The 17,674-nt window shown below is 39.1% G+C and overlaps 1 protein-coding gene across 1 annotated transcript in view; it reads left to right on the top strand.

Annotated features, from left to right (window-relative positions):
- Window positions 1–17,531, top strand: part of SLC44A3 (solute carrier family 44 member 3) — a 39,600-nt gene extending 22,069 nt beyond the window's left edge. The window contains exons 10-15 of the mRNA XM_014939515.1: window positions 930–1,086; window positions 3,573–3,656; window positions 13,252–13,389; window positions 13,847–14,083; window positions 15,875–15,973; window positions 17,280–17,531. Coding sequence (XP_014795001.1) covers window positions 930–1,086; window positions 3,573–3,656; window positions 13,252–13,389; window positions 13,847–14,083; window positions 15,875–15,973; window positions 17,280–17,285 — 721 coding nt within the window. The 3' untranslated portion in view covers window positions 17,286–17,531. The remainder of the gene's footprint in view (window positions 1–929; window positions 1,087–3,572; window positions 3,657–13,251; window positions 13,390–13,846; window positions 14,084–15,874; window positions 15,974–17,279) is intronic.
- Window positions 17,532–17,674: the final 143 nt, after the last annotated feature.

The raw sequence follows: 17,674 nt of genomic DNA on the forward strand, positions 1-17,674 counted from the left end.
GGAAAAGCATCCAAATGTGTAGAAATTTATTTAAACTTCAAATTTTGACATTTCTGCTAATTAATCAGTCCTGTTAAAAATATCAAAACCCTTCTTCATTTTTCTCTTCAGTAGCAAGTAAATTATTAACACAAGAGTAAACTTTGTCATTTCTGTATTTTTTACCCTTGGTTAACATTTAACTTGCAGAGACTTAATCTTTTATATTCTGAGATCTGACTGAGACTGTCATATGTAAGGCAGTGTACAAAGGAAAAGGAAACAATGGTACTATATGGACAGAATATTTAATCTGTATTGCGATGTATGTGTTTCTAACACAGAAACCTGATGACTTAAAAAAAAAACCCCAAAACCTGCCTTATTCAGTATAAAATCCCACTATCCCCCAAGCTGTTCCCCAAATTGTAAAACCAAAAATAATAAATGTAGCAACTGCTTTGCTGGAATTTCCTATTTAAAATAATGTGGTATATTCACATATTTAAATACAACATCTCAGCTGCAAAGTATTTAGTGTTTTGAATGAACTGCAGTGATACCTTCAGGATTCTTGCATACTGTGACACCTATCTTGATATAGTGTATATGATTTAAATCCTTGCTGAAGTGAGGGTTTATTAAAAATATATTTGTAGAGCTTTTTAGCCCCAGCCAGTTATTCTCTGATCACGGTCTTTCTATTTTTTTTAGTTTCTTATGCAAACTATTATTTTTCCAAGATAACAGAAATTTTGAAGGAATCACTTATGCTTTCCTTTGGACTAAAGTGAACATTCAGATGAAGTCAGTAGGAAAACTGGAGTTGTTCAAGTGGGAGTGGAGATACTAGCTTCATTCTTTACATTTCCAAATACTGAAAAGATACAATGTATATCTTCTTAAATAGGTTTCTAAAACATTTTAAAATTGTTTCTTTTTCTTTCTAGAAATAAAAATAACCCACCACCTCACCCAGTCCTGTCTTCCATATCAGTTCTTTTTTGCTATCATCTAGGAACTGCTATAAAAGGCTCTTTTCTAATCACAATACTGAGAATACCAAGGATTGTTCTCTTGTACCTTTATAATACACTAAAACAAAAGGTAGGTATATAATTCTGTAACACTATAAATATAGTAGTTAAAATATGAGATTCATTAAAAAAATGTGAAGAATATACTGCTTGCTTAAAAATTGATGATATGATGTGGATTTTGTATTTTATCACATTTCCTTCATTAAGAAAGCTTTTTCCATGTGCTTCCTTCATTCTCTCAACTCAGATATTTATAAAAGCAGAAAACACCAACATTTAAACCCACCTTTATTTAGTAATTGTCTATAAAGGTTTTTATGAAGGATAAAGGAAAAATGTGGCAGAATGCTCCATTTAAAATATTTTAATCATAAATTTTAAAAAAATCAAAAGTAAGAACATTATTGTTGCATATAAAATATCTTATAGAAAATATTTTATCTACCTTGTAATACGAGTTTATAGAAAGAAAGTATGAAATAAGAACTATTCCAGAGATTTGTGTAGGGTCCAAATGACTTTTTTTAAGATACATTAAAAATATAGCTGGGCTGTTTTGATTGTTGCTTGCCTTCTTTCTGTCTTTCGTGCACCTCCACATCTCTTATCTTCTGCTGGAAGAATACCATTGCAGTTAGTTCTGGCACTTTGGCAAGGAGGGAGAGCTGTCATGACTGCACAGCTCTGATTTTAGACGATGATTTAGGCAAAGGTTTTAAATGTAAGTCTTTTCCTTCAGAGTTTACCTTAGCCTTGAAGCATGTTATGTGTAGTTATGACAGGGTATTTACATTGACCATCCCCAGTACCTATGAGACGTGTGTGGGATACAGTTTGTGAGTACTTAAATAAAAGCCCCTTGTAATAAGATACTTGAAAAATGTCTAAGTGTCTGGGTTTACGGCACTTTAGTATGAAAGCTCTGGTTATAAAACTCGCTGAGTTGGGTCAACTAAAGAAAGTCTTTGTTTAAAGATGATAGGTGGAATGAGTTGTGCTAGAAAGAAGATGGAGTATTTTCTGCCTCTAGAGGAAGTGGAGTAAGTGGACTTGTGGTACACAGTTTTGTAATCTGAATAGCTGTAGAAGATTTAACTAGCAAAGAAAGATATTTTTTTTTGTGTGTATATAGCAGTGTGCTACAAGCTCCCTTTTGGTCCAGTTGCCAAGTATTCAGCTGATGATGTGACATGACTCATAGCTGTAACTGCTCCTAAAGAGTAAAGTACTCAGGCCAGGTCGTGTCCCTAGTCCATAGAAGGATACCCCTCCCACCCCCCCCAAAGTAACCTTGCTCCTTCATGTGGGAGAAAGGATAGTTATGGCCACTTTCCATTGAGTCTTTTTCCACAGAGGGCCAAATTAGTGGTACAAAATGATGGAGAAGTGATGCTGTGTTCTTGTAGAGCTCACCCAGACTTTGCCACCCTTGCAAGAAATGCTGCTGTTTTCTGTGAACAGGAGGAAAAGTCAGGGGACTGCAAGCTTGCAGATAAATTCACAGATGTTTACTACACAGCAGCCTTCAAGCAGAATCAGAGGAGATTGCAGTTGAAGTAAAATCATCTCTCCAGCAATACATGGCAAGATTAAAGTATTTCTCAGCTGTAAGGATTCTGCATTTTGTTTGCATGTTTACATTTTAAAGCAATTATTCCTAGAATACTTCCAAAAATGTCTTTGGAAAAAAGTTGGAAGGTTCACAGTCTCTGCATGAATAATGGTAGTTGTGGGGACCCGAGGTTTTCATATACTGACTGAGAGGTCTCTGCTTTCCAAAATAAAACAAAACCATACTGGCCTCTGGCAAAAGAAGGTTAAAAAGATGCGGGTATCACTGAACTGCATTTCCTTTTGTTGAGAAAAAACAGCCAGTTAAATCTGAAAGGCTACCGTGGCTACCAAGTTGTCTTTTTCTTGTCTTGCTTGGTAAAATCTTTATACGATGAACAGTTCTGAGCTCGTGATGTGATGGGGGTGGATGGGAAACGACCAAATTCAGAGCTTTTCTGCTCTGTTTTAGGTATGAAATTAATATAGATAAATGTTCTGTTCTAATATGTGCTTTTTCCTCCTGTCCCAAGAGAGGAATGTATGGTCTGAGTCAGTACACACACATATGCGTATATGTCCTTCTGCCCATTCTTTTATTTTTGTTCATTAGGGTACCAGTCATTTCATAAATAAAAAAGTTAAAAATCTTGTCAGCATACTCCCTGATCGCTGCAAAGTATTGTAAGGGTTACTGACTTGCCTGCCTGGTTTTTTTTCTCCAAGCAGCTGTTAGCTCACAAAGCTGTTTGCAGAACTTATTTTTTCCCAGAGAAGAATCTTCCATCCACAGGAAGGAAAAAAATACGTTCAGCTCATCAGTCATTAATACTGAAGGGTCTGAATTAAAAACAGTTCCTATAATCCAAAAGGAAATATCTGCTGCCTAAGTGAACATTTTATTTGAAGAGTCAGTCACCTGCAGAACAAGTTTTTCTAAAATGGCAGTTTTGTTTGGGTCTAATTCTGTGTCCAGTAACCAAACGTTTTATTTTATTGCAGGAGAGTGCATGTGCAAAGTGCCTGTTCAAGTGCTGTTTCTGCTGGTTTGGGTGCCAGGAAAGTTGCTTAAGATACTTTAACCAGGTACACTCTATCATTTCTCTGTCATTCAACCATCTGCATACCTCGTCTCGAAACCGTGCGTGTGTGCTAGCTCCATTTCCCGTAACTAAAGCAGCGTCCAGTGCAGGCAAGCCAAACTTTCCTGCTGGCCACCTAAACTAAACAAACAAAATAGTCTTCAAGTGTAGATGGAACTTGTTGCAAAGAAACAGGGAATTTACAAACATGCCAGGTGCAAGATTTGAGAGAACTTGTTAATGCAACATGAAATAGCATTTTCAGAGGGCCACTTGCTATTTCTGAAGGTAAGAAGACTAAACATTTTGTTGAGTTGTGTTGGACAGCCTACTGAAATACAGAAGGTCTGAGTGGAAGGAAGAAGTAAGAAACCCACCTGGAGATGTGTCATTAAACTAGATACAGTAATTTTCCACCTGAAAGTCCCGAGTAGAGAAACTTGAACTCCTGGCTGATTTCCATTATCAATATATCTGGGAGTATGATCCATGATGAAAATGCCAGATGATATAATATTCTCTTTCTTTGAAAGACATCTTTGTTTTGTTAGCAGTTTTGTTTCAAAAATGTTTTTACTGGAAATGGATGATTTCTGACATACAGCAATTTTTCAGATACTTGACTCCTTTTTCTGTCCTCATCCTTTTCTCCAAATGCTTGCCAGCTCTATATACATCATTGTAAATAGTTAATTTTTCTCTTTGTCAGTCCCCTTTCGTTATCTCTGGTGGCTGTGGTATTCTTAATGTGAAAGGGAATCAGATGTTCATGCTGATTCCGAACTCTGTGTGTTGCTTTCTTTGTTCTCATTGCTGAGGGCAGTAGTGAAGTAAACAAGAGAGTTCTGGTTAAGGGTCTGACTTCTTCTCTAAAGTAAGTGCATAAATTAAGCTTAATCTTAGATAACTAAGATGAGAAATTTTTTCACTTAGTTCAGCCTAGATTAAATGTTTGTGCAGTGAAATATCTGGTTCTAGACGATGAATTTTCCAGACTTACATTTTTTAGGTAGATCTGATGGTCACTGACGTGGTGAGGAATCTCAGAGTTAGCTTTGACTCCAGACTTTCCATTTGTAGTCACCTTTTCCCCTTGGCTTCCTGCCTTTCAAAGAGATATCCAGCATCCTAGTGTTTACTTTCTCCAGCTGTTGTATGCTATGTAATTGTTAAAAGAAGAATTAATTGCTGTAATGTTCTTCCTTTTGTTTCAGAAGGCTGTATTGTTGCTCTTGTTCCCTTAAAAGATTTCCTGTTTCCTAATCTATTGTAGGCAAATTTCTATTTTTAATATGAGTTGTGATTTTTAACCTAATGATCCTCATACTGTGTTTCTGTTAGATAATTGTTTGTTTGAACATCTTTTTGGCAAAGATGATGGTGTTCCACATGCTCCAAATCCAGGGCAATTTGGGCGAGGGTTAGAAGAGAGGAAAAACAAGAACAGGCTGTAAGATTTTAATAGAAATTTTATCTGTATGAAGGAGTAATATTGGCCTCAGATTATATGCGTTTCATAAAGTGATTAATGTATCTAATTAGTTTTTTCTTTTTTTGCTGTTAAAATTTTATTCAAGCCTGATTCTTCAATTTTGTAATGTCTGCGCCCAAATGTAACAAAGAAAAAAAATGGGGAAGAAAAGACACATATGCAGTTTTAAGCAGCTTTCTGAAGGTAAGAAGACAATACCTCTGTTAATCAAGACACATGTCTTGATTAACAGAGGTACTGAGCTCTTTAGAGCTCTTTCTACCATCAGTGAAAGCTGCTGAGTACAGCCTTGAAATTTCACATAGGTGTTGAACATGGACTTGAGTCTAGGACTTGGGAGGGGTACAAAAATTGCTTGGACCTTTGTTTTTAAGATTTTGCAAGTATTTTTTAGTTCAGATTTTGACTTTGAGTGAGTTGAAATCACTGAAATGTGGAACAGCTGTTATAAAAGTCGACCCAAAGCTCATTTCCTCGTTTTATTTTTGTCTTTTATTCCAGCCTTACTTTCACTATAGTAATAAGTATATAATTACCTGAAATTGTAAAAAAAAAAAAAAAAAAAAAAAAAGCCTTCCCATCATTTCTGCATTATTTTATTCAACCCGTTGCTATATTGCTTAGATGATTTAAATTCTTTCTGCTCCTTCATTTAGTCAGGAGTAAACAGAGCCCCTTGTTCTCCGTCTGGGGACCTCGCAGTTGAGAAACAGGTGCTGGAGGAAGTAACACCAGTGGTAGAGCGTGAGCTTCTTTCTTCCCATGTGGTATCAACCAAGTGCCCTGTTATATTGTCAGAGAGTACTTTTCAGGCTGAGGTGCCATCTTTCAGGTGGGATTTGACACTGACTTTGATAATTGCATGCATCCTTGAAGTCAGGCGTTCTCTGCAGGCTCAGCTAAGTTTTCTTGCGCTCTCCTGGAACTTAAATGCAACAGGATGAGGAAGGTACCCTGTCATCCTCCCCTTGTGAACAGAGTGCTGTGCTAGACACTGACAGTCGTCGTATTTCCAGTGGCAGTTGTTGGAGGAAGGGTAATGTAAATCCAGGATCCTGTGCAGATTGCAATGTGGATAATTACATTCTGCCTTCCTAAATTTCTCTTGGTTTTGCAACTGGATCCTGTGCTAAACTGTGGTGTAGTGTTGCTATGTGCTGTTAAACAGTTCACTCCTTAAGCTGTTCCATTTCAGTCATGGGCAAAGTGATTCATGTGTGTGTATAATCCATTAGTAACAATTGTAAAGCACTCTGGGTTCTATCTGGATGAAAAGTGCTTTGTGAATATAAAGTCATTATCCTTACTTGACAGTTCTGTTTGCCAACACTTGTCAGAATTACCACAGATTTTTCGTCTTCTGGCTCTGATGGTTTCAGTATGTTCCAGATAAACATACCCAATCATCTCAAGTAAAATCTGGGAGATTGAAATTTCTCTTCCGTAAAAAGAATATACTGTTATTTTAATGCGGTTTGGGAGCTACAAGGTCTGTTTGTCTACTGCTCTCTTAAACTGTAGTGGCAGTCTTAACTTCTGATACATCAAAGCACTCGCTTTTTTTTCCTTTACAGCCTTATTGCAGTGACTTTTTTTTTTTTTTTTTAAAAAAAAAAAAAAGCAATATAGCTATTTCAGGATAGTTTTGCTTCTCCTTGTCTGCTTTGGGTTCACCCACAGCCAGTTGGCAAGCAACCGCTCCGAAGTGCAGCACATGGATTTTTGAAGCAGTTGCTGAACAGTATGTGGTTTCTCTATTTTCATCAGCGCAGTTACTTGCAGCGTAGCCTTCCGGGCCCTGTGGTGGCCGTTACTGAAGTCGTCAGTGTGTTAGCCTGTGCTTGCTGGTACTGAGACCCTTCACTGACACTGAAACCCAGCAGCTGTCTAGTGTGAAAAACCAGAAGCAACTCTGTCTAATGGTCGTGTGTCTGTGGCGGTTAGTTGTCTCTTAAACTTTGGATGGAAGCCTATCAGGGGGTTGTGATTAAATGCCTTGTGGAGAAGCGACCTACATAAAACCAAAATTTATGCATGCTAATGTAAGTACAGTTCTCCTCTGCACTGCCAGACACATTGTGCCTCACCCCATCAAGTACTTCTTTTTCCTCCCAAAAACAATACTGCATTTTAATGTTACTGGCAAAATTTCTTCTAGATGTTAAGCTAAATTTTCAATCATCTGAAAAAACAGTAGGCTAAAATGTTAACCTTCAGTGGCATTGTATTTTAAATATGTTTGTTTTACTTCTAGAGACTTTATATATGCGATAACAGGAAAAAAAATTCCTTTGGTCTTTACTTGCGCTGTAGGGTGAACCATGTAGGGGATAGAGATGAATAAGAGCAATTAGTTCTGGGTTTTATACCTTCCTTCTTTCACTTATCCCCTGTAAAAAGGAAAAAAAAAAAAGAGAGAGAAAATAAAAGGCAATGAAGAAAGTGACCAATAATTCCGTGCTTTTAAGCAGAGCAATTTACAAACAACTCTTTGGAAATGTTTAGTTTGGTTTTCTTTCAGAAATCCCAAGTGAGAACATTGTTGCCCTAACTGCAGAAGTCACTGTAAGCAACTCCAGTAATGATGTAATCACGATGCAATGGAGACTTAAACCAGAATGTGGTCCAGTCCTGTGATTGAAGTGAGGCCCAGGTGCAGCAGCATGATGCTGCAGAAAAGGACACCCAACTACCCTCCAAGGAGAAAGTTGTGTTGGTCCTATCCACCAGATGACAGCCATGGAGAGAGTAGATGACACGCAGAGTAGGAAGCAAGGACAGTAAGTCCAGACTGAAGATATAAGGTGGAACAGAAATAAAGAAATGTTGTGCTTCTTGGACTGCTTGGGAAAATTCAGGAGGCTACTGAAGGGTCTCTTACAGATGGTAATTAGCCTAAGAATTAAAAATAACTATGTCTGTATTAGCTGTGTGCTTACTGGTTGGAAGTGGTGGAGGAGAATATTCTCCATGTGTTTGTCAACCGGAGGACAAAAACCTTTAGTTAACAAGGCTGCAGAAAGTGCAGGTTCAGTCCTGGAAGGTGTGAGATTAAATACTTGTACCAGAAAGAAGGAGATAAATGCCATTGTACAAGTTGCTGGTTAGGTGGTCAGGCTTATCTCACAGGGATGGGAATATCCTGGTATGTCTACTTTAACAAATGAAGGGGAAGAGCAAGCCCGTTTGCCGTCTTTGAGTATATCAAGAAGAGAAACAGCAGGGAGGGATGTGAGCCAAGGCAAAATCAACAGAAGAATGAGTAGATATAAACTGTTCATGAGTAAACGTTGTCGGGAAGTTGGAAGAAGGTTCCTAAGGACCAGAGGGACAACTGTCTGGAACAGCTCCAAATGTAAGAACTGGGAGAGGGAAAAGCCCTAAGTAGTTTGAAGAGGGAGCTTTCCACTAAAGAGAAGAAATCGCGTAATGTGCTAATCTGAAATAGCCAGAGACTGGAGTGCCTGGAAGCCCCTTCCAGCCTTGCACGTCCTCCTCTCCTCAGCGGGGCCTCACAGGCCCACGTTGCTCTCATTTCCCACCGCTATCTGAGAGAGATGAAACAGCTCTCTCACCGGGTCACTCGCTGCTGTACGGCGGCCACGGAAATGTCATTGCCTCTTGCTACCACTGGATTTTGTTTTCTGAGGGGATTCCACCGGCAGCAGTGACGCTTGCGAGCAGAGACGCTTGCAGAGCCAGGCCGAGCCGCGCGGCCTTGCAGTGGGGGAAGCTGCCCAGGGCAGCCCCCACCAGAGCCGGCAGCAACCAGACCAGGTCAGGCTGAAAATACCAGCAGAGCAGAAAAAGCTGAAGTGGGATGTGCGACCAGCATGTCTCCTGCTTCTTTTTTAAGAAGATTCTGTTGCTATGGCAATCCTCTCTTCCCCAAGCTCATTTTTATTAAAGCGAGTCCTAGAATGGAGGGCTGAATTCAGCTGTTACACAAAGTAGCAATTATTCTCAACAATTGGGGAACTTATGGCCTGGATCTGAGCCACAGCGCCTTTCTCATGAAACTAGCGGGTCAATTTTTCCAAGACCCTTGACATTCTGTGTTGTGAGGCACAGAAAGATGTATTCTTTAAATAGTGTTTTTTGCATACTGTGGTATTTGGAAATATGTAAACATTCACATTCCTTATTTATTCACCCTGACACCGAGAAACTAGTGTCTAGTTCCCAGACTCCAAGCCAGAGGAGGCTTGTGTTCTTCACAAAGGTGGTGATACGGTACCAACTTGCTGGTGCAAGGATAAAGGCTGTTCCTGACCCACTATCTCCCACGCTTTCTGATCAATGCTATACTATCGATGCCATTATTACTTGCTTGTCGCCGTAGCAGAGACTACCATTGTAAAACATCAATTCATTAAGCAAAGATAAAAACCCTAATAGCTACACTGGGCCAGACTGAGTCTCTGTCTAGCTCAGTGTCACATCTCCAGTGGCTGTGAGTGAATGCTAAGGTAGAACAAGTCTATAGTTCCCTGTGCTGTTTCTGAATCTGTTTGCAGCCTCGGGACTTCTTGAGCTGAGTGTATTTTCTGTGTGTTTAACAACTCTCAGTGGATTCCTTTTCCCTGAACTGTCCCAGTCTCCCTTGAGCTCATGTGAACTTTTAGCAGCTAAAGCATCCTTTGTTCAGCAGTTCACAGTTTACAGACTTACAGTGAGAAGAAATACCATCTGTTTTCAAATTTGGCTCCTGCTACTTTGTGTGGCCCTCCCCCTGCCTAGTCTTTTTTGTGGAAGAAACAGTCAGCCATCTAACCCTAGCTACCCTCTCCGCATTTCTCATCATTTTGTAGCCCTCTTAGTACATCCTCCTTCAGTCATCTCTTTTCCAGGCAAAAGAGCCTGATGCACTAAATTGTTCCCAAGCAGAAGACATTCCATACCTTTTGGATCATTCCTGCTGCCCTTCTCTCAAACATTTTCAAGTCCACTAAAGCTTTTGTGCATGGGAAAAGAGAATACGTTCTGTAGAAAAGCACATTTAAATAGCCTGTTTCTAAACAATAGCAGGCTCTAGACCCTGGTCAACCATCTTCGCTTTTGCAGCTAGCTTTACTTTGAAAGGGACTGGGTTGTTGCACGTACCCTGCAACTAGAAAGTTAATGGGATATCTAAGCTTCTTAGTCCAAAGTCTGAAATGATTTGTAATATTGGTCATAGCCTGCGTGTGTTAGGTGTGGTGGGTAAGGATGAGAAATGATTTGAGCTCTTTTCTGTGCAACTCTGAGTTTTGTGGAAACATACATTTGCTTAAATGTTAGACATGTATTTTGTTAGTGAGACTGTGTAGATTTCTGTGTGGCTGGATGGGATCAGGTTATAGGATCAGTATGGGAGACAGGGGAATTGTGAAGAAACTGTATGGATCCACAGTCTAGGCTGAACAAGAAACCCTCCAAATATTCTTTTTTCTCAGAAATGTATTTTTACCGGAAGGTAGAGATGACTTGGCTAAGTCTTCAGCTTGTACTAGTTAACATTCTTGCTTCACCTATGTCAATGATTAGTTTTGTAGCCTTCAGCAGTTTGTTCGTTTCTGTGTCTCTCTCATTCCTTCTGTAATGTTGGCTGCCTTTCTTGCTTGGATGTTTTGACTAGTTGGTACTTACATGATTCGTTGAAGTTGTAATTGTTTTAAATGCCGTTTTTTATCAACTGGTTTGTAACGTGACAAATCCGTATGCAGGTAGCATTCAGTATTATTCAGTGTTATTTTCAGTCTTTCCAAGATAACTGTTCTAGTTAATAAATATCAGAAATTCTTTTCGTTGCACATTCCTCAGATACCAGAGTGGCTAATTCAGGAGTGCAAACAAATGGTTATTTATTTTAAGTTTTGAAGCAATGTTTGTACAAGTGCACATGCACTTTCAACATTCTTTTTAATTTTTAAAATAGGACATTTTTTGCTATTTTTAATGAATACAGAATCTCTGTTTAATTTATTGGCAAAATTTATACTGACCTCACCAGATTGGGATCTGCTCTGTGAATTTATTTCTTGAGGGACAAAAACAAACTTAGAAAACCCTTTTCCACTTAGTGTCTCAATTAGACTTAACTCACAGCATGTTATAAAGATAGGTCTATCCGTGTTTGAAAAACGCAGCAGCAGCTACAGATGGCAGACAGAGAGCGAAGCCATCCACCCTGCGCCCGTGTCTTAGGAAGATGGTAGCCCGGGAACGCTGGCACTGGCCTCACTGAACTGCCAGCTCTCCTCCTGCTGCATTCTGGGCTGATGCAGTGGTGGGCAAGCTTGCCGGCCATTGGGCTTCAAACCTCTGGGGATGAGGGAGGCAAGTGGGACAAGGATGCTTCTCTTTCTGGGGTGTAGGCAACCAAGGCGGCAAAGGTATTGTAGTCAATGCCTGACCAAGCCAAAGGGTCCACCTCTCTGCCGGTCCTGTTCCAGCACTCCCCGGGGAAAGGAACAGTGTCAGAATAAATGAAAGTTAGCACAGAAAGCATTTTTTCCTATTTAGGAATGAAGCGAACTTGCTTGTTTAAACAGATTTTTATGCAGACCCTCTACGTGTTGCTGTGGAGTTCAGTGGAGTCTTTGATTTCTCTTAGAGTAGGCAATAAATCCATGGTCTTTATTTATACTTTTTCCATCTATGGATGTATTTACTACTGTGTAAGTACAATATTTACAGGATGTCACTGTTTATTTCTACTCTTTTTGCCTACTATCTGAGGAAAAAAAAAAGCCTTTGTCATATATAAAATAAACAATATCCACAATAAAAAGATGTAGGACCTTTGCATTTAATTTCTTTCTTTCTTTGTAATATTTTAAGATAACGTTAATATAGCTGTGCTGCACTATGGTATGTTACGGAAATTCCTATGGGGTAAAATGGGACTCTGCAGGAATAAATTTTCTCTGCCTTCAGATATCTGAAGCTATTTTATATTTTGATTTGTAAGTGAGAATAAACAGATTTTTGAACAGAAAGTGTTTTGCGTTAGGCCAGTATAATTCAGCAAACAAGGTTTGTTGGACTTTTTTCACTTCCAGGTGAAGAAGAAAGTAATCTAAGCACCAAATACATGTTGGGGTGTATAAATTCCTTCAGAACAGTAATCCCTTGCGCACTGTGGTTTTTACTAATTGTACCAGATGTAACTAATGTTTTGTGGCATAATCCACCTTCTAATACTGTATACTCTTAATATAATATATATTATATGTATGTATAATAATATTATATGTAATATTATTATATACAATATATGTTGTATTATTATAGTCTACTTCAATATAATCTTACTACTCATAAGACTTGCTGGTAAAGTTCAGCATACATTTCAGGTATCTTGAGTGCTGTTTTTCTTAGCTGATATTTTGGACACAGTTTCAAAACCTTGTTGAGGAGTTCCATAGATGGGACATATATGTCAATTTATCTACAGCAAGTGCTAAAAAAATCCAGTCCATGAAGGTAAATATGCTGTCCTCCCCACATGTTTCGGCAAGCTGCCACAAACAGAAATCTTGCAAAATTCTCAATGGCTCAAAAAACTGTGAGTGCCCCTACTGTCTGTTGAAATTCTGGATTTTTTTTGTGACATAACACTGATCTAGTCCAAGATCCTTTAGCTTTTCTTTTCCAGTCATTTTCACAGTTGGTTTCATCTGTCATGAAAAGGTTTATTTTATGGCCATAGTCATAAACTTAAATTTCAGTAGCATATAAATAGTTTGAAAGGGCCTTGTTTAAAAGCTTTTTAATCATCAACTTTTAAATTACTTGATAACTACACAATTCGATTGTTCCACTTAACAATTAGGGTAGAGAACTTATTTTAAAATAAATTGGATAAAAGTGGGTTCAGAAATTTATTTAATCACTATTCTAGCATTTCCTAATGGTGGAAATTATGTAGAAAAACTATTTGAAGTTAGAAGCACAGTTATTATAGTCACTTAAAATAAAATAGCCATACTATGCAAAATAACTCTTTATATCCATAAAGTCAGTATTTCCAAATAGAGTTTAAGGGTTTGCATTTTGCTGAAGTAAAATCTTGATTATAAGAGTCTTTCCTCTCTCACTGCATTATTATCTTCTCCCATTTCAGCATGCATACACAACTACAGCCATAAATGGGACAAATTTTTGTACATCAGCAAAGGATGCTGTCTTTATTTTGGCAAAGAATTCTGCTAAACTTGCATCCATTAGCTGTTGCGGAGATTTTATCCTATTTCTAGGAAAGGTAAGAGTAAAAAAAGTACTGTTCTGTAAGAATGAAGTGAAAAATCGGGGTTTGATTCCTTTTTCTTATACCTGAAGTAAATAAGGTTTATCTTTGTTAAACTCAGTGTTGTTAAGTGAGTTTGGGAGAGAAGATAATGTTTGAGAAATTTAATTCTTTTCATAGTGTCATAGAGTTATTTAGTTGTATTGCAGTGGTGTGCAGGCGCCACTCTTACAGTTTTTGGTAAACACATAGTAAAAGATTCCCTCTGCCCTACAGAATTTATACGCTGAATTGAACACGAAGTGTGACAACTATGTGATGCCATAAACTGCATAGTATCTCCCAGATGAGATGTGCTGTTAAAATATTGGCTGTAATGTTGGCCTTAGGGTTTGGGGGGGTGTGTGGTTTTTTTATGAAACATTTCTACATGATTAATGAGGCTGCATTTCCATCTCACTACCCTTTATAGGTATTTGTTGTATGTTTTACTGTTTTTGGAGGATTGATGGCATTTAACTACCATCGAGAGTTGCAAGCTTGGGTAGTTCCTCTTCTGCTGGTTGCATTTTTTGCCTACGTGATGTCCCACTGCTTTTTGTCTGTGTTTGAAGTGACAGCAGATGCCATGTTCCTTTGCTTTGCTATTGATATGGAAACAAATGATGGATCTGAAGAGAAGCCATACTTCGTGGATCAGGAACTGTTGGTAAACCTCAGTGATAACAGCAAAAATACTTGAGCCATTCTAAGCTTTTGGGGGCTTCTTCTTTCCCCATGACCTAGTAATTTGAACCCACACCCCATACTATTTCCTTTCCAACACCTTAGAACAGGGTAGGCTCAGGGGTACAAATCATATGTGAATTTATAAACTGAATGGGTCCCTCTGGCTCCTGCATGCTAGCCTCCTCCTAGCTATCTGCTGCCGCCTTTTAGACCATGGCCTGTAACAAATGGCTGACTTTTTAGGCCTTAGTAGATATGTTCAACATATTATTGGTAATTAAAAAATATACATAAGTAGACGAGCTAGCTGCAGAGACTCATCCATGGGGTGCTCTAAGATTAAATGTTTATATTTGTTGTGACTTACTGTACAGTGATGAACAAAAGTAAACAACAAGGAGCTTCTTGTTGCCAGCAGCAGGTCAGGTATCCATCCACATCCTATGGATGATGTAGTTCTGAACAAACTTCATGGAAACAAAGGTTCATACCTGTACAGATTCTTATGCCAAAATACTGTCTTCTGTCCCTTGATTAAATGCTTCTGCTTCTGGACTGACTGTTCTGTGTCTTGACCCTCATAATTACTGTATTGTATTACAAGCATTTCCATGGAGAATCATTATGTAGCTAATAGTGATGGAGAGCTTTAGTTAATAGCTGTATCTGAAGCATTTGAATGTATATATGCCATCCCTTTCATATTAAGAGAATATTTGAAGATGCAGATGTTTTTTTCCTTTCATGCTTTTTTTGCCAGTTTCGTCTTTTCCTTCATAAACCACATGACAAAGAAAATCATAGTAATTCATGAAAAACAAACTCAGCAGCCAGAATAGCTCATATAATACAAATCTTCTGGATGGATTTCTTGAGGACAGTATGAGAAGAACTGTTTTGTTTTTTTTTAATGCTGCTGTTAGATTTCCTGTAATCTCCATAGAATTTTGTTGAAAACAAAAAACAACAAAAAGGCAGCCTAAGGATAAGCTTTAACCCTTTATACAGAAGAAAGCAGATGGATATTCTTTGGCCTTTATTCAGAACAGTACTTAAACACATGTGCCGAATAGGAATATGTTACTGAATGGAAAACTCTGAAGCCTTGACCTCTGTTCTTCTCCCTCTGCTTTGCCAAATGCTAACGTACCTCTTAAGCCAATTCTCTGTCATGAAACAAACAGAGGCTTTCCTTTCTCCACTTCCAAACTTTGTCATCGTTTCTCTTTAACTCTGGGCTTAATTCCTTATAATTAGCCATGCCTTAGGGCTTTGGGTGAAGAGGGGACTTCCCATGGGGGTAAGGAGTCTTCCAAGGAGGGCAGGCTGTATAACCTTGTATGGAAAAACTGAGGGCCACGCATCCAAACTCCTCCTCGTTGCATAATCAAGAGTAAGTTTACTCACGTAACAAAGAACTCTGGAGTTCACCAACAAATGAAGGTATTTGACTTGGGACGTCTGTGTTACAGTCAGGTTACAAACATCTGGGGGTGGAAGCGGGGCTCTGTGGCCCTCAGGACAATATGTGGCAGTGCGCGGAGAGCCGGGGGAGGGATTTCAGACAGACAGTCCTCATTCCTGTAGTAGGAGATGTAACTCTTGATTCTTCCTTCTCAAGTGGCATTCATCACCCTTACTGCCTCCCGGTATCACTCAGTGTCATCCAGCTAGGAGCCAGCCCTGGGTTAATTAATTAATTTTACCAGGTATTTCTATTTACATAATGGTTTGCATTCCCAAATGATCTCACTCTGGTTTTTGCTTGCAGACATTTGTGAGTCAGAGTAACAAGTTAACAGGAGGGCAAAAGCACAGAAGCACGAGACCTTTCCAGGACAATGAAGATGGGACAGAGCTCCAACCTATGGTGAGACAGGAGTTAGGGATGTTTATTTATCTGCCAGTTACTGTGTTTGCCTTTATATCCCAAGAATGGATGTAGACTCTCATGTATGTCCTGACATCTTACAGCAACCAACATGCTGTACCCAGTATCCTGGTTTTCCTTCTGTTGGTTTCCCTCCTCAGGAAACCCTCTGTTGGAGCAAAATGCATGGATCAAATACTTTTCTCAGATCAAATACTTGCTCTCATCCTTCTTCCCATTCCCCAGTGTGCCCAGGAGGAGAAAGACTGGACAATGGCAAGGGCGTGGGGCATAAATCCTGTGAATAGGCCTTCACATGTCTGCTGTAGCAAAGTCAGAAGAGTGGTAGGCTGCTTGATTTCACACTGAAACTGCTGAAGTTCAGAGCTGTAAGATCAGAGCTTAGAGGCCTCTCCACCCCCACCCTTTTTCTTTTTCTTTTTTTTTTTTTTTTTTTTTTTTTTCTGTTTGTATTTGTCTGCTGTAGCAAAGTCAGAAGAGTGGTAGGCTGCTTGATTTCACACTGAAACTGCTGAAGTTCAGAGCTGTAAGATCAGAGCTTAGAGGCCTCTCCACCCCCACCCTTTTTCTTTTTCTTTTTTTTTTTTTTTCTTTTCTGTCAGTGTATGTATTTATTTACTCAGTTTTATGCTGGGGTAAAAAAGCTGAGGTGCCAAAAGGGAGTGTTACCCCACACCCAGGCTTGGGAAAATCCTGAGAGTAAACACCCACAAACTGACTTCTGAAAAAATATTGCAAATTGCCCAACCTGTGAAGTGCCCCAGCAAGTTCAAAATCTGGTCTGATTTCCCCCCAGCATAAGGGGAGACAAGCCAGGGCTGCTGGAGAAAGATTCTGCAGCAACAGCTACTCTGGCACCTACTCCTGCTGGACACAACTACTAGTGTCTTTGTGTCCTCCAAGCTACTTACAGGAGTGTAACAGATGTTGGTGATTTTTCTTGATCTGCTCTCAAGAGGTACCAGATTCCAGTGAATTCTCACACAACCCTGTGGGCGTTCTGCTGTAGGCAGCTGGGTGACAGAGCACTGCTTCAGCTTAGTGCCACAGCAAGGGACAATTGTACTTGAGTTTTTTCATTGTTTGGATCTGCTACTGCATTCTTCAGTAATGTTTTGCCGAGCACAGATACTGGGGGTGCGTAGGGGGGGTTATTCCCTGTGATTGTGGATTTGAGACACAAAAGAACCTTAATTATTTTCCCAGTTTACCCTTACGACATTAAATGCAGTAACAGGACTAGTGCTACGCATTACTTGACTCCTTTTTTTCCTCTCTTTTGTAGACTTGAAGTGCACCAGGAAGTATGAAGGCAGACTAGCAATAGCAAAACCAGTCATAGAAAAAAAAGGTTGCCAATACCCCAGGACAAAGTATTAATTCTCAAAATCTCTGCTGTACCTTCTGCACTGGTAAAATGACACAATCTGTTTGTATGAATAATGTATTTTCTGTGTCAGCACATCTGATTTTTATTAATATACTTGTTACAATGGTCTGAAAAGTTGTTAATAAACACACTCCTTGTAAATTTCTATGTTGTCAGACTAAAAATACTAAGTTGACAAGGTCATCAAGCTGCCTGTTTTAGTTTTGTGGTGTGTCAACTAATATGGGGGGGGAGGGATTCATGCTTCTCTGGGAACACTGGGCCAGTCATCTCTGGACATAGAAACATTT

Source organism: Calidris pugnax, unplaced genomic scaffold, assembly GCF_001431845.1.
Source record: "Calidris pugnax isolate Ruff unplaced genomic scaffold, ASM143184v1 scaffold18, whole genome shotgun sequence".
Classification (NCBI taxonomy): domain Eukaryota; kingdom Metazoa; phylum Chordata; class Aves; order Charadriiformes; family Scolopacidae; genus Calidris; species Calidris pugnax.